General features: G+C 38.4%; 1 protein-coding gene across 1 annotated transcript; it reads right to left on the bottom strand.

Moving 5' to 3' along the window:
- Positions 1 to 506: 506 nt before the first annotated feature.
- Positions 507 to 11,044, bottom strand: LOC129447385 (single-minded homolog 2). Its single transcript, XM_055209098.2, has 11 exons — positions 10,177 to 11,044; positions 8,911 to 8,993; positions 8,492 to 8,581; positions 6,711 to 6,819; positions 6,415 to 6,500; positions 5,067 to 5,266; positions 4,832 to 4,938; positions 4,186 to 4,333; positions 3,916 to 4,078; positions 3,550 to 3,838; positions 507 to 3,055 (listed from the first exon to the last, which is right to left on the bottom strand). The coding sequence occupies exons 1-11, from the start codon at positions 10,349 to 10,351 to the stop codon at positions 2,502 to 2,504; spliced, it is 2,004 nt and encodes a 667-aa protein (XP_055065073.1). The 5' UTR covers positions 10,352 to 11,044; the 3' UTR covers positions 507 to 2,501.
- Positions 11,045 to 13,817: the final 2,773 nt, after the last annotated feature.

A 13,817-nucleotide genomic window follows, 5' to 3' on the forward strand; every position in this document is an offset into this window, starting at 1 on the left:
TACACACAACCACTATGAAAAGCCATCATCAATGATGCTCCAATATTACGATTCACCATGGCAACAGCATGTAAAAAAGGGGTCTACATCCTTTTTACTACTAAAACTGAAAGTACTGTCGCAAGTGTACACCAATTCCGAGTATATATTTTAAAGAAAAGAGTTGTTGTGGGAAATTGCTACTTGAGTCAATAGGTACATGTAAAGGTTCATCACAGTTAAAATATCAGATGTAAATAAACTGGGCACAAGATATTGAGCCTTATATTAATTTTCATGCAGATGCAATCACATGGACAAAAGGAACATGACAGCAGATAAAAATCTAATTAGGAATAATACTACATAAAAGGCTACCGTACTTTACAAAGGTTTGTCTTTAATAATTTTTTTTTGAAATATGCCAACTTGGTATTCGAACCAATGACGCTGAAAGTAAGTTTCCCTCATTTCAGGGTGAAGATACTCAGAGTTTTCACTTAACCACCTTTCTGAAACGGGCCCTGATCTAGCTGCCAGTCAGACTGTGTGTGATGAGATGTGTTTGTGTGTGTGAAGATTTTTTTAAGAAATGCATTAGGACATGTACAGAAACAATCTGGGGTCACTTTAGGGGGCAGTCGCAAATGAAAAGATTCTAAAAAAGGATTGATGTGAAGTGACTGTCAAGTACAGTAGCTCATACTCAAAATGTGACCTCTGCATTCAACCCATCCCAGTGAGTAGTGGACACACAAACACACACACACACACACACACACACACACACAGCTGTGGGCTGCTGTCACTGTAGCTAGTTAGGGTTAAACGCGTCTTGCTCAAGGGCACCTCAGTCGCAGCCTGCCAGGTGTGAGACTCAAACCTATGACTGCCCCCATTGCTAAGCCATTTGGTTTTAAATCTACTTTTGTCCACAAGGTTTTGGTAAAGGTTAACCTTTTCTGTTGGCCTGGTATGAAATCAATGTCTGTCTATGTGATGCCTTCACTTTGTGTGTGTGTGTGTGTGTGTGTGTGTGTGTGTGTTGGGTTTCCTGGCTCTGTTGCGTTCATCCGCTCACATTTAGATTCACCTCATTTGTCTTTCACACCTCGCTGTCAGACTCGTCTCTGGTCCTGATGAGGTGCAATGTTCCTCCCAGCTTCTCTAAACGGTCTGAGATCTTTCACCTCATTACAAACCCATTTGACGTTTAACACTTTCTCGGATTTTGTGCGTCCGTCTGTTCCTGTGTGTGTGTGTGTGTGTGATTCGGTCTTAAGTGCTTTATTAAATAACTGTTACTATCTCCTCTGGACCACATCGAGGTCCTCAATATATCTTTAAGAGGTCCAGGACTCAAGTGGCACGTGGACACATTTACCCATGAGTGTTCTTAAGGCTAAATGCCCACGTAAGCGCTCTCAGCCTTTAAAAATCATTACGCAAATAGCTCAGCGTCTCAGATCCATAAATGTCACAGCCACAATATCCTGTTAAACAATTTCAGCAAGAGGGTGCATGGAGGTCAAGCCAAATCTATCATCTGTAATATTGCTGCATAATACCATATTCCAATCTTCTCTCCCCAGAGATGGGCGCAAGAGTCTGTTGGCTCTCCTTCAAAATCATGAAAAGCTGCAGTCTTCATCAGCAAACAAACAGAGCCTGTGTTTACTCTTCCACAGGCCTGAATTGAGAGTATTAGACCGAAAAATCCTTCATCGAAGGTTTTATCTACTATAGTGTAGACAGAAGTTTTCCCACTGCTTCGAAAACAAGTCCCCGTGAACACACATGCCATGAGCCTTTGCATGTGACACTGCATTCATTTATTGTTTGACAAGAGACTGTGACATCATCATTTTCATCATTTTTTTAAATTTCATATTGATTCTCTTTATACAGTTGTCCTTTTGTACCATTATTAAACTGAAGTGCGGGTGACTTAAATATTTGCTTATTTTGTATATCAGCGAAATAAGATCGTACACTATATAAATCAGTTCAAATACATTAAAGACAATGTTTATCTCATCCGATTTGTTAGGGTTTGTAGTTACATGTGAAATTAAATTCTAACATGTTTTAGTAAATGTCTGAAATCATGTCATGATATGGTAAAAACTTTCTATTGTTTCAATTCAATAGTTGGGTGGTTATGTCAGTCGAAATATCTAAAGAGCGTTGGTGAATCGACTGCTGCGCTAAACATCTGGAGACTCTTTACCACCAAAACATGTTTGAGCTTTTCTTCATTGGTTTTCCAGATATCATGGCTCTATGTCCAACTGGACCGCCTACCGCACATGCAGCAAAAATAGAAAAGGTTTTATTCCTGACATTTTGTTGCTTCAATAAAACAATGAATCTATAAATCTCTTTGGGACAATGTGTGTTTATATATCCACTGTAGACTTTGTAAGTTTGCATAAAATGTCTTCTAGACCGCCTGTACACTCTTAGTCATTGTAATGTTTAACCGCTACAGTCCGTGTCATTCATCCAGTGAATTCTGAGTGTCACCTTTCGTTGCTTATGATAACAGACGTGCCGATGTAATGGGGAACGTGTCGTCCCTCAGGGGAGGGGCTGGAGGTGGGACTTTGTGTCCGGTACAAGCACGGATTCACCTCCTCTCCTCGGTAGCCGTAGTTCTCGGTTAAATGACTCAGAGCATAAGGGCCCGATGGGAAGGAGCTACGCTTGGCCAAAACGTGGTGGACGTTCAAAGAAACAAATGAACTTTGTGGCGGAAGGCTCATTTCCAAGAGAAGCCTCCTCTCCTCTAGGCTGTTCTGCTCTGGGAGTCGGTCCGGACACCTTTGCCTGTCATTCGCCTCGTACGGGACGTCCGTCACACACAGCCTGCGTCTCTGCTCCAACACCATCTGTACGGGCAAGTGGCGGCCGAGGCCCGGAGGCCCGTGATGTCCTCTGGGATGCTCACAGATGCTTGTAGCCAGCGGTGGGCCGCCCGGGTCATCCTCCCGGGTCTCGTTCGGTTCCTCTTTAAACGCACCACTAGATCTGTAACCTTCGTGCAGCAGCTCGGTGGTGAATCTCCTGCTGTAACCTGTATGACAGAGTCATGAACAGTTACACGCACAACCCGTCACGTCAAGAATACATGTGGTGCTCCAAAACAATGGCTGACACAAATCAGTTTGTCTGCTTTTACTTCTGGTGTTGATATAATAAAGATCTGTCAGTCTGGTTGACTGTTGTGTCTCGTGAGTGTTGGGTTTCTGTCTTAATCTGTAATCACTATTTCTTATGAAGTTTATTTAAGTTCGAGAAAAGCATGGTCATGTAATCCAACCAATCAGCAGGAAGAGGTGTCTATAAATAGCCGTCCCTAACCTCTGTCCCATGATAGTTTTTGCAGCATCCACCCCATCACCTCACTCTCTGCTAGTACATCTATCCCAGTTAAAGAGGGGGGAGTAGACTGGGTACGGGCTAAAATTCAGAGCTCGAAGCTCTCCCCGTGGACAGTACGCCAAATATGTTTTATTTCATTCCCTACTGATTACATGTTTAACTAACTGTATCGTGAGTGTTAGTAACCTGAGTATGTGCTGCGGGCTGGTTGGAGATTTACAGCAGGTTTGTTTTCACTAAAGCTCCAGGGAACGTTGTCCTGAGACTGCAGCGAGGACAGAACGGGTCTTCCGGGGGAGCTCGACGTCGCTCGCAGCTTTCGGTCATCGGCTGATGCGTGCAGGCTCGTGTACGAGTGGGGCATAGAGTAAGACGCCACCTGTCGTGGTTCAGGGATCTGCGGCAGCGAGACGGCACTCTCGTCCTGACTGGACTTCCACGGCTGAGACTCCAGTTTATCAGGATGCTGAGAAGTCTGGAAACACGAAGCGGTCAGGTTAGAGACTGCACATGAAAACAATGCCCTGAGCAATTGTGCATGAGCAGTTTTACCTGAGGATATGGAGAAACTTTGAGTTTGTTTTTTATTCTTGCAGTTTTGGCTTTAAGCTGTTTGTGTGAGTCCTGAGGAGATGTAAGACAGTTTTTATAGGAGACAGACGATCTAGATCTGATCTGGTCCTGAGTTAACAACATCTCTGTATGCTCCGCATCCCTGCAGAAACACACCTTTAAAGGGTTAATTCACTCAAAAAATCTAAATGTTGTCATTGTTTACTCGCCCTCATGTCATTCAAACCCCCTCTACAGCTGCTCACTCACGTCAACACGTAGTTGACGCTGACGATGCAGTGTGGCCGAGATGAGCGACTGTTGTGTACAATCGTAGCGCAGCTCTGCACCCAAACCCAACCACCGTGTTTCGACAGCAGACGGTAGTACTTAGAGGTGACTTGACCCTTCACCAACACTAAGACAGACAGACAGACAGACAGAGAAAAAATGACAAAAATATGAAATACTGTAAACTGAATTATTCTGCCGTAATTTTCTGCTCCAAATACGGACTGAGGGAACGCGATTTAGAGATAAAAGAATATATAAGAAATTATGCATGTAGAGCAGAGCATATTATGATACAAAGTTATCAGAAAATGAATTGATTGTATTATTTCATGCACTATGGGGTGGTTTCCCGGACATGGATTAGACTAGTCCTAGACTAAAATAAATGGAATAGCTTTAATAAATGTAAACGCCCTTTATTTTGCCTCAAAATGCACACAAGTAATGTTTTTTGTTAAAACTACTTATATTTCCAAGGCCTAGTCCTGCCTTAAGCTAATCCCTGTCTGGGAAACCACTCTATAGGTTTAGGATTCACAAGTATACTGGAATAAACATTCACTTCATCTGTTTCTTTCTACTGTTTGTACACTGGATGAGATGAAAAGAGCTCGCGACTCACATATATGATGTGCATATCGCAGGTGAAACACGTCACATCCGTGCACGTGATGATAGAGAGTTTTCTCAATCAAGTCCTGCGGCTCATAACCTGTTAACTCTGCCACCCTAACACACAATCAAATCAAAGATATTATTACAGTCTTTGTATAGTTAAGTGAAACACTTTTATATTTTACATTATAGCACTATCTCTACCTCTACTTTGTCACATTTGTGTCTCATTTCAATCTCACCTGCTGTCCAGGAAGATGAGTTTGAGGTCGAGACTGGCACGAAACATGAACATATTACTGTGAAGTTTGATCTCAGTGATGCCGCTGGGGGGGAGGGAGTGACCGACCGCCACCAAACCGATAATCTGATAGCACGACTCGTAGAGTGACACGTCCATCACGAACTGACGAATCTTCAGGTACCCGCTGCAGTGAATCACCTGCACACAGATAGACAACTATAATAACTGCACAAAATTACACCAGCCTCTTCTTCTTTAGTCGTTTTTACAAATTCACAAAACAAATGACTTGAGTTTTGACCTGGACTCCAAATGAGATGCTTGTGAGAATAACTATAATTTGACATAATATAAAATTAAAGTTACTTTCTTTATGAAATGTCTGTGTGTGTGTGTGTGTGTGTGTGTGTGTGTGTGTGTCATCTTATGTAAGCAAGCTCTGTCTAAACTGATTTCTGTGGCTGATTTCTATATGCTCTGAACACACACACACACACACGTTGGGCTCAGTGGTTCATGTAGGTTGTCTACAAACCGGAAGGTTGGTGGTTCAATCCCCGGCTCCACTGGACCAAGTGTTGAGGTGTCCTTGAGCAAGACATCTAACCCAAGCTGCTCTCGACGAGCTGGATGGTGCCTTGCATGGCTGACACCGCCGTCGGTGTATGAATGTGTGTGTGAATGTGAGGCAAACTTGTAAAGTGCTTTGGATGGCCATTGGTCTGTTAAAAGCGCTATATAAATGCAGTCCATTTACCCTAACCCCAATGTCCCAAAAACCTGTTGTCAGTCATTAATCGATGAAAAACTACCATTTAGTATGATTTTTTTGAGCTGTTCCTGTGTCCCCGTAAACCACATATACCACCCCCCCCCCACACACACACACACATACACAATCGCTACAATTACATCATTTATTTATTTTTATCTTGCTAACCTGAGCGGTGCGTGTGAGTTGTGCCATCTATTTTCTGCTTGACATAAACCACTTGCTTATTGCCAATGTAAATTTTAAACAAATCTGGTAAGCAATCGCTGCCATGATTCATAAATGACTTTATCAAGCTCTAAGCTGTAGGTGTGTCAGGGAGACACAATGTGAAATCTGGTAATAGATATAGTCATGGATTCATGTCTCATGTAGCCAGATCTTGAGTTTTACTACAGTATGTTGGGTTACAGCATGCAGGTTTTCTGTATTAATAAAATGACAAATACATCCAGACGTGATGGAATAATTGCTCACACATTTAATTTGTTTATTTTTGTTTGAATTCGAAATAAGTGCACATGTGTTTCATGGGATCATGATTTGCTGCATGTTTGCTTTCTTTTGTTCTCACCTTATAACCGCCACACGTAAGACCTGCGTTCCTCTTCGCCAAAACACACTTCATCCTCAGAAAGAACGAGCGCTCGATTTCACACTCTTAAACACATCAGAAGAGACAGAGACCTTTTTATGAAATAGACTTTTGTCTCTTGATCAGTATGGTGTGGTTGAGAGGTTATGTTGAGTATGATGTGTGTGCTTGCTGGTTAAGTGTGTGTGTGTGTATATATAATGTGTTAGAAGGTTTAGTTGTGTGTATGATGTGTGTTTTTGGGTGCTGTGTATAGTTTGTGCACGTGTGTGTACCTTGCATGAAGTGAGCGTGTAGAGGTTGGTGTGTGCTGAGTACGGCGTTCATCTCATCGTGATCAGAAGGATGGATGTACTCAAATATGCTGTTACCAGTCAGTTCCACCTGTGACGACACACAATAGATTTCACATCCTAGTTTACATTCAGAAAGTTGTGTGTTGTGTTTGGGAGGTTGAATAAATCAGTCAAATGTTTAGAGTAAAAAAGAGGCAGTCGAGATTAAGATTAGCATAAATCTGTATCATTTAAGAAGATTACATCAACTCACAAAAATGTTTAGTGCACTGGCACTAAAGCTAAGCTCCTGTTTGTCTGAAACTGATCTACGTTCCTCACAGAGAGACTGTCTGCTTCACACAGCAAAGAGTTAATGTATAAAAACACGATTTGCATGTGAAAACAAAAGCGGCTTCTGTGCTGGACTTTGATCTATTTTTGTGTGTAAATTAGCAGGGCACAGCAGACACAGGCAGGGTCACTTCACAACACTTCAGCAACAAATTACTTTCCTGCAGCTGCAGCTGAGAGAGTTAATCTGAGCTTTGTAATGCAGCGGCGCATTGAGAGCGCAGGAGCGCTGCGGCCGTGCAGGAATGTGCTGTCAGTGTGTGTTCACACCAGGATCTGTGTGTTTCTGATCATATCTGAGTCCAGACACAATAACGTCTGTCACACTCGGAGATTTAAGTGAACATAATGAAGTCACTGTTGACACTGCTTGTGATTTTTGCTTTGCTGAAGTTAATATTGAACTGTGCTTCTTTCACACACACACACACACACACACACACACACACACACACACACACTCTTTTTGTCGTTCACCAGTAACCACATATTTGAATGGTCAGTATACACAGGTGTTCCTACATTAACAGCATTATTTGCATTGTTCCATGTGAGTTGAGCTCTTCTCTTATGACCGAAGCTGTTTTGACTATGAACTAAAAAACAGCGTTGTCCTTTTAAGTCACCCGTACAGATCTTCATGAATATAGCAGAGGACCTTCAAATTATTCTAAATATTTTTCATTGTAATGCTGCGTAGCCTTAATAATAATTACAGATTTTAATGACTAATAATTCAGTGAACTAATTTGGCCAAAGAGATTTTTATCCTTAGAGTAATATTTAATCCTCTGGAATTCTAACCTTTTGTACTAAAGCATACATTTATCATTGAGATCTAAAACTGAACAGAATGTGTGTGTGTATGTGTGTGTGTGTGTGTGCGTGCGTGCGTGCGTGTATATGTATGTGGTTTATGAGGTTTACAATACATACAATACATGATTTATAAATGTTTAATAATGGTTCACACTCCATGTGTCCTCGTGAATCAATTGGCTTTAAAAACATACTGAATGGTAATTTTATATATAATAAAAATGCCTAAAGTTCTCTATATGAGGTTAAAAGTTGGGTTTAGGGATTCCTACAGTCTGTAAAAACCATTACGTCCATGAGGTATGAGTGTGTATACAAGTATAATGTGTGTGTATTTGACTCATATAATGTCCAGATATAAGTCTAATAAAATATCAAACTTTTTTGTCATACAACTACGTTTATGATTATATCTCTGAATTTCTCAAAACAAAAAACCCAAGAGATGACTGTAAAAATGACAATACTTTACAAAGAGTTCTGTCAACGATTTCCATTCCCTCTTTATTCTTCTCAAACATTGTTCTAATATCTTCCTAGATATTTAAACAGACTCTGTAAAGTGTGGGTTAGTAACCTTGCCACTAAACCGCATGTTAAACTCTTACCTGTGACAGACCGAGATGCACTGAAGCTGTTTCTGAAATGTACATGATTTTTCCATCTGGCGCGACGACAAACACAAACCCGTCTAAAGTCTGAAAACATTAAAAATAGTAATGATAAATGAAAACAAATGTGTATCAAAAACATATTTTCATATTATTAATTTTCACAATCGTGCGCTATGTTACTAAGCTGATAGAGTAGCACCGCAAAGGGCTTGGGTCAGCAATCTTACCACACATACCGTTTGAACAGCTTGAACAATTGTAAATAATTGCCACAATACAATTAACATTATAAAATAAATGTCTATATATAAACGTCAGCAATTAAAGTTTTGGCTTAATACTGTTGAATACATATAAGATTAAAGTAGATTCGCCAAAAGGTGTAAAATGTGCTTTTAAAATACGTGCCGCACCTGCAGCAGGTGAGATCCGAGGTCTTTGGCCATGACGTCCAGAGGACTCATCCGTGATGATTGACCCCACGCCTCTCCGAGACCTCACACAAGAAACAAACACAACAAAACTTCATTCAAATCGGTTAAGGACTTCATATTTTATCTGTCTAAGATTTTGTCTCTTTCTCTTATCATAAGTTGACTTTTAAAGAGAGAAAGCCTAATAGATAAATAGTTTCGGATGGACAAATATTTTGGTCGCAAACTAATATTTCTTAAAAAATTGAAAATATTTCTTAAAAACCTAACCTGCATATTATATTACTAAAAGTGTCAGCTTCCCATTAACATTATAAACTGTTAGGTCTTTTCTGGTCGATTTAAGCTCTGTGTAAACGAAAAAAGAAACCCAGCAGGATCTAATATATTTAATGTTGTTTTGGGGATTTTCGGTTACTTTAATGAAACGTTACTTTATAATGTGTGGGTGATAATTATAATTTTTCAACGAAAAATATGCTAACCTAGCCAATCATGGATACAGTTATGTCTGAATGTTCATCATAAGCGAACCATAGCATACATTGTATTATTCTATAAATATGTTGAGGAAATGTACATTACAAAAATGTGTGACTGAGAAAAAAAAACACATAACAAACAATAACACTAACTAACCCGTTTTTACGCGTACTGTTAATTTGCTCATTTCAAAAGTACTGTTGCGTTTATTAAACTCAAACTTTTTAGATAGTAATTTTGACAAATATATGCTATTTGTACAGATGACATTTTAATGCTGATAACACGATATCTTAACATATATTTAATGTGCCATTGTAATTATTCGCAAATAATTTTCTTCTCATGAATTATTACAAGACATTTTCATTGAAACGTTTAGAAGCATTTAGAAATATATTTTATATAAAAAAAACTATTTTAAGGGGATTTTTCACAAAGTATTTTCTATGTATTAGAATTGTATTTTCTATATAAAAATATTGTAGCCTACTTTAATCAACATTTCAGAAAAACGCCTTTCGACATTTTATCTCTTCGATCAGTAGGCTACGCATGCGAACGTTCCCTTTAATTTATTCCAACATAATGAATCAATGTTATTTCTTTTCACATGATCAATAAAACATTACAATATTTTAAGAAATAACAATGAGACCAAAAACAAAGTATTGTTGTATATAAATCAATGATACGTGGCGATATGAGATCAGTCAGACAATTTGCGTAAATCCTCGACACGAGTCTTAAATGATAACTCACCGTCTGGAAACACAGCTCTCATCTTCAGGTAACTGGTGGTCAATCTGATGATTGAAGCTTTGTCCAGTTGAGATGTGATGGCCGAGGGCAGCGGCAGCAATTTGGCCAGTTCATAAAATTCTCCATTTTCTTTTTCTCTTCGTGTCTTCGCAGCATTCTTAGATTTTTCCTTCATTTCTGACACATGGAGTTTAGCAACAAGCACTGCTGTCCTTCTCTAGTTTTTTTGATAAAATAAAGCACTTTAACCATGTTATTCGTTAAAGCACGATTTACAGTTTATTAATCATTTCCAGGATTCGTTTTTCCTGATGTTCCTGTTGTTTGGACATTGTCAGTGGGAATAATATTTTCAAATGAAACGATGAAGCGAATAGCCTATACCTCATCTATCGCGAAACTTTTCACACGAATTTAAACTCTAAAATCCTTAATTCACGTCGCAACAGACTTCAATTTATAAGCCTACAACTTTACATACTACTTCACAAAAAGCAATTCAACTCAAAACACGATGAATTAATCTTTAGACTTTATCCTCAGAGTTCCAGTTCGACGTGATTTGACGCTAGTTTTCAATTCATTGATTAGGCTATAACGTTACAAATGCGCAGCTTCTAATAAATCTGTGCTGTGGTGATATAACTAAAACATGACTGAAAAGATTAAAGATGATAAGACGGTGAAGAGCTTTTCCATGTATTTTCTCTTTAGATATTTCCACCCTTCCATATGCGTTTCTTTTCAGATTTCCATTAAAATCACAGTTTCCTTTTCATTTCCCCTGATGTCTGAATATTCCTGTGAGTCACCTCAGAAACTGCAGATCCACTCAATCATTTAGACGCTTCGAAGCCGAAAGACTGAAAGATATTAAGAGATAGAAAAGAGGCGGATCAATGCTGCTACGTCACACAGCTTGTGTGTGTGTGTGTGTGTGTGTGTGTGTGTGTGTGTGTGTGTGTGTGTGTGTGTGTGTGTGTGTGTGTGTGTGTGTGTGTGTGATAGAAATGACATAAAATTAAATTATTTCAATCAAGTAGTCGAACCTCATAATGGATGATACTAAAACATATTTGGAAGATTTTAGTTTGTAACTTTACGTTTATTTTTTAACTTATCTCATAATACGTATCACGTACATATAAATACTAATGGGAAATAAATGCAGGCAGACTTCCTAAACCACAAATGATTTTATTTTAAACCAAGTTGTGCTTAAGCAACAACAATAATAAAGTAACAAGAAACTCAAATAAATTTCGGCAGCAAAAAGTGCAATCGTTGTTAGGCTATATGCACGAAATAAAATAATTAATTTAAAGCTATTTGTCCGCAGTCAGTGCCTGCCACGTTTGACAGGTTTTAATAAAATGATAGACAATTTACATGGACCTACTGTGATACTGTCTGTGACATACATGAAGTAAAGGGGAGATATATTTTTTCTACTGGCATTAAAAGAATACGACGCACTGTTACAGATCGCACTGTAAATGAAGAAATTAAGGGTCTATAAAATTAACACGGGGGTTCATTGCATTTTAAAGTGGAAAAAACAGGACTAAATAATATAATTCAATATTAATAATCAGATATAGATGAATACACTCAAGACAAACGTGACATTTACATCCACATCACACATGTTTGTTTTGGGGGTTAGGGCCAGTGGTGCAGGGTATAATACGCAGGTATACGGAGTATACCCACTTCTTTATTTGATGACATGGTGTATACCCACTTCTACTTTATAAAAGTGGGGGCATGAATTAAGAGTATACCCACTTCTCCAGGCACCACTACACCACTGGTTGGGGCCTACATCTATAGCTGATTAATATTTCTGAAACCCCGTCTCACTAAAAACAAAAGTATTCTTACTTTAATGAGTAAAGTTTATTAGCATTATTGTCCTGTTGTCCTATTGTCCCGGAAAGTATTGGCAAATGTGTCTTAAGAGCTGTTGTAAAAATGGTGCTAAATACTAAAAGTTCGTAATCATAAGGGAACCATTTTTAGCGCTATAGGACCTCTGTAGAACCATAAATGGTGTTAAAACTTGAAGCACATATGGTTCTACACAGTTGATGTTTAGCACTATGATGCAGTGAATCACTTTTAGTGCTATTTAGCATCATTTTTTATTGTATGCGAGAGATCTATGTGCTGAGAGTGGCTGACTTATGCCGTACGTTGATGTTAAAACTTTATCCTTCCTTGCCATTTGTTAAAGTGATCGACACACGTAATTAAAAATAAAATGAACCTAACCTTTCCGGCACACATTAAAATTAACGAATATTTTGCAAATCTGAAAAAAAAAGCAAACAGCACAATTAAACAAATAACAAATAAAACGTCAGAATCGGCTCTACTCATTTGTTAACAAAAGGCCTTTAAATGTTTGGTCATCATGAAATGGACGCATTTTTGTGCAATTAAAATATATGACAAAGACATATTAAGCACAGAAAACTTTTTTGTTTTTTTATGTAACTTTGATTTTTTTATACTGATTAATAGATTTAAATAGATTTTGAACATCAGTTTAGGTCTGATCCGTGTCTGAGATTCTGTGACCAACAGTTTAAATCTGCGTAATGCTTCAGTGTTCAGTCATTTATATCTTCTGCTCATCTTTATAAATGCAGAAGTGTTTGTGAATGAGTATGAGCGCGCTTGAGGATTTGTTCAGGTTGGCTTTAATACTTTTATGTTACTCCTGTCACTGCTGATAGATGAACAGCTCAAAACAATAGTAGAACTCAAATTAAAAAAATTTTTTTTTTTAAATTATCTATCAAATGTACCTTTCTGGAAATTACTTAAAGCATTCTATGTTTTTAAAAAAGCAATAGAAAACAACTTTTAAGAATGAAGAGATTTTGTCTATGAGGAAAGATGATGAAGGAGGAAGGAAACCAGAGATAGTATATGAAGTGAAGCAGGCTTAGTGAATGTATTAACCTCTCATTAACCTCTGTTAACAGAACTCACACTCATTAAAGCTCCAGGTGTTCTGCTCGGTTCTGCTCCACTAACTTGCTCAATTTCACCTCTCCAGACCTCCACAGCTCAACACAGAACAGACACTCAGGATCTCATGCACTGAATTTTCTAATTTGACACAAGCACTAACTTCAGTGATCTACATCTGTTACAGTTTTCATGAAACCCATCTTTAAAAAAACATGATTTTAGGTGCTATTTTCCATATAAAACATTTTCCATTTAAAGCAAATATTACACACACACACACACACACACACACACACACACACACACACACACACACACACACACACACACACACACACACACACTCTCATTCTGCTGTAAAATTTTATAACAAATGCAAACATGTAACTGTAAGAGTGCACATCATTCATGGATATTACTTGCACCAATTAAATGTGCATTTAATAAAAACCATTAGCATTGTTGAACATACTGAATGAAAGTAAAGGATTAAGTTGGATGTGTTTTTGCTGAGTGACAAATGTGCAATACATGCGTTCATATAGCAATCAATATTTTCCATTTAACTTTTGTTGTACAACAACAAATGTGTTTTATTATTATGTCACAGGTTTTTTTGGATATATAGGCCAAAGGAAATAATAAAATATATGATGGTC

The sequence above is a fragment of the Misgurnus anguillicaudatus genome, chromosome 12 (genome assembly GCF_027580225.2).
Source record: "Misgurnus anguillicaudatus chromosome 12, ASM2758022v2, whole genome shotgun sequence".
NCBI lineage: Eukaryota > Metazoa > Chordata > Actinopteri > Cypriniformes > Cobitidae > Misgurnus > Misgurnus anguillicaudatus.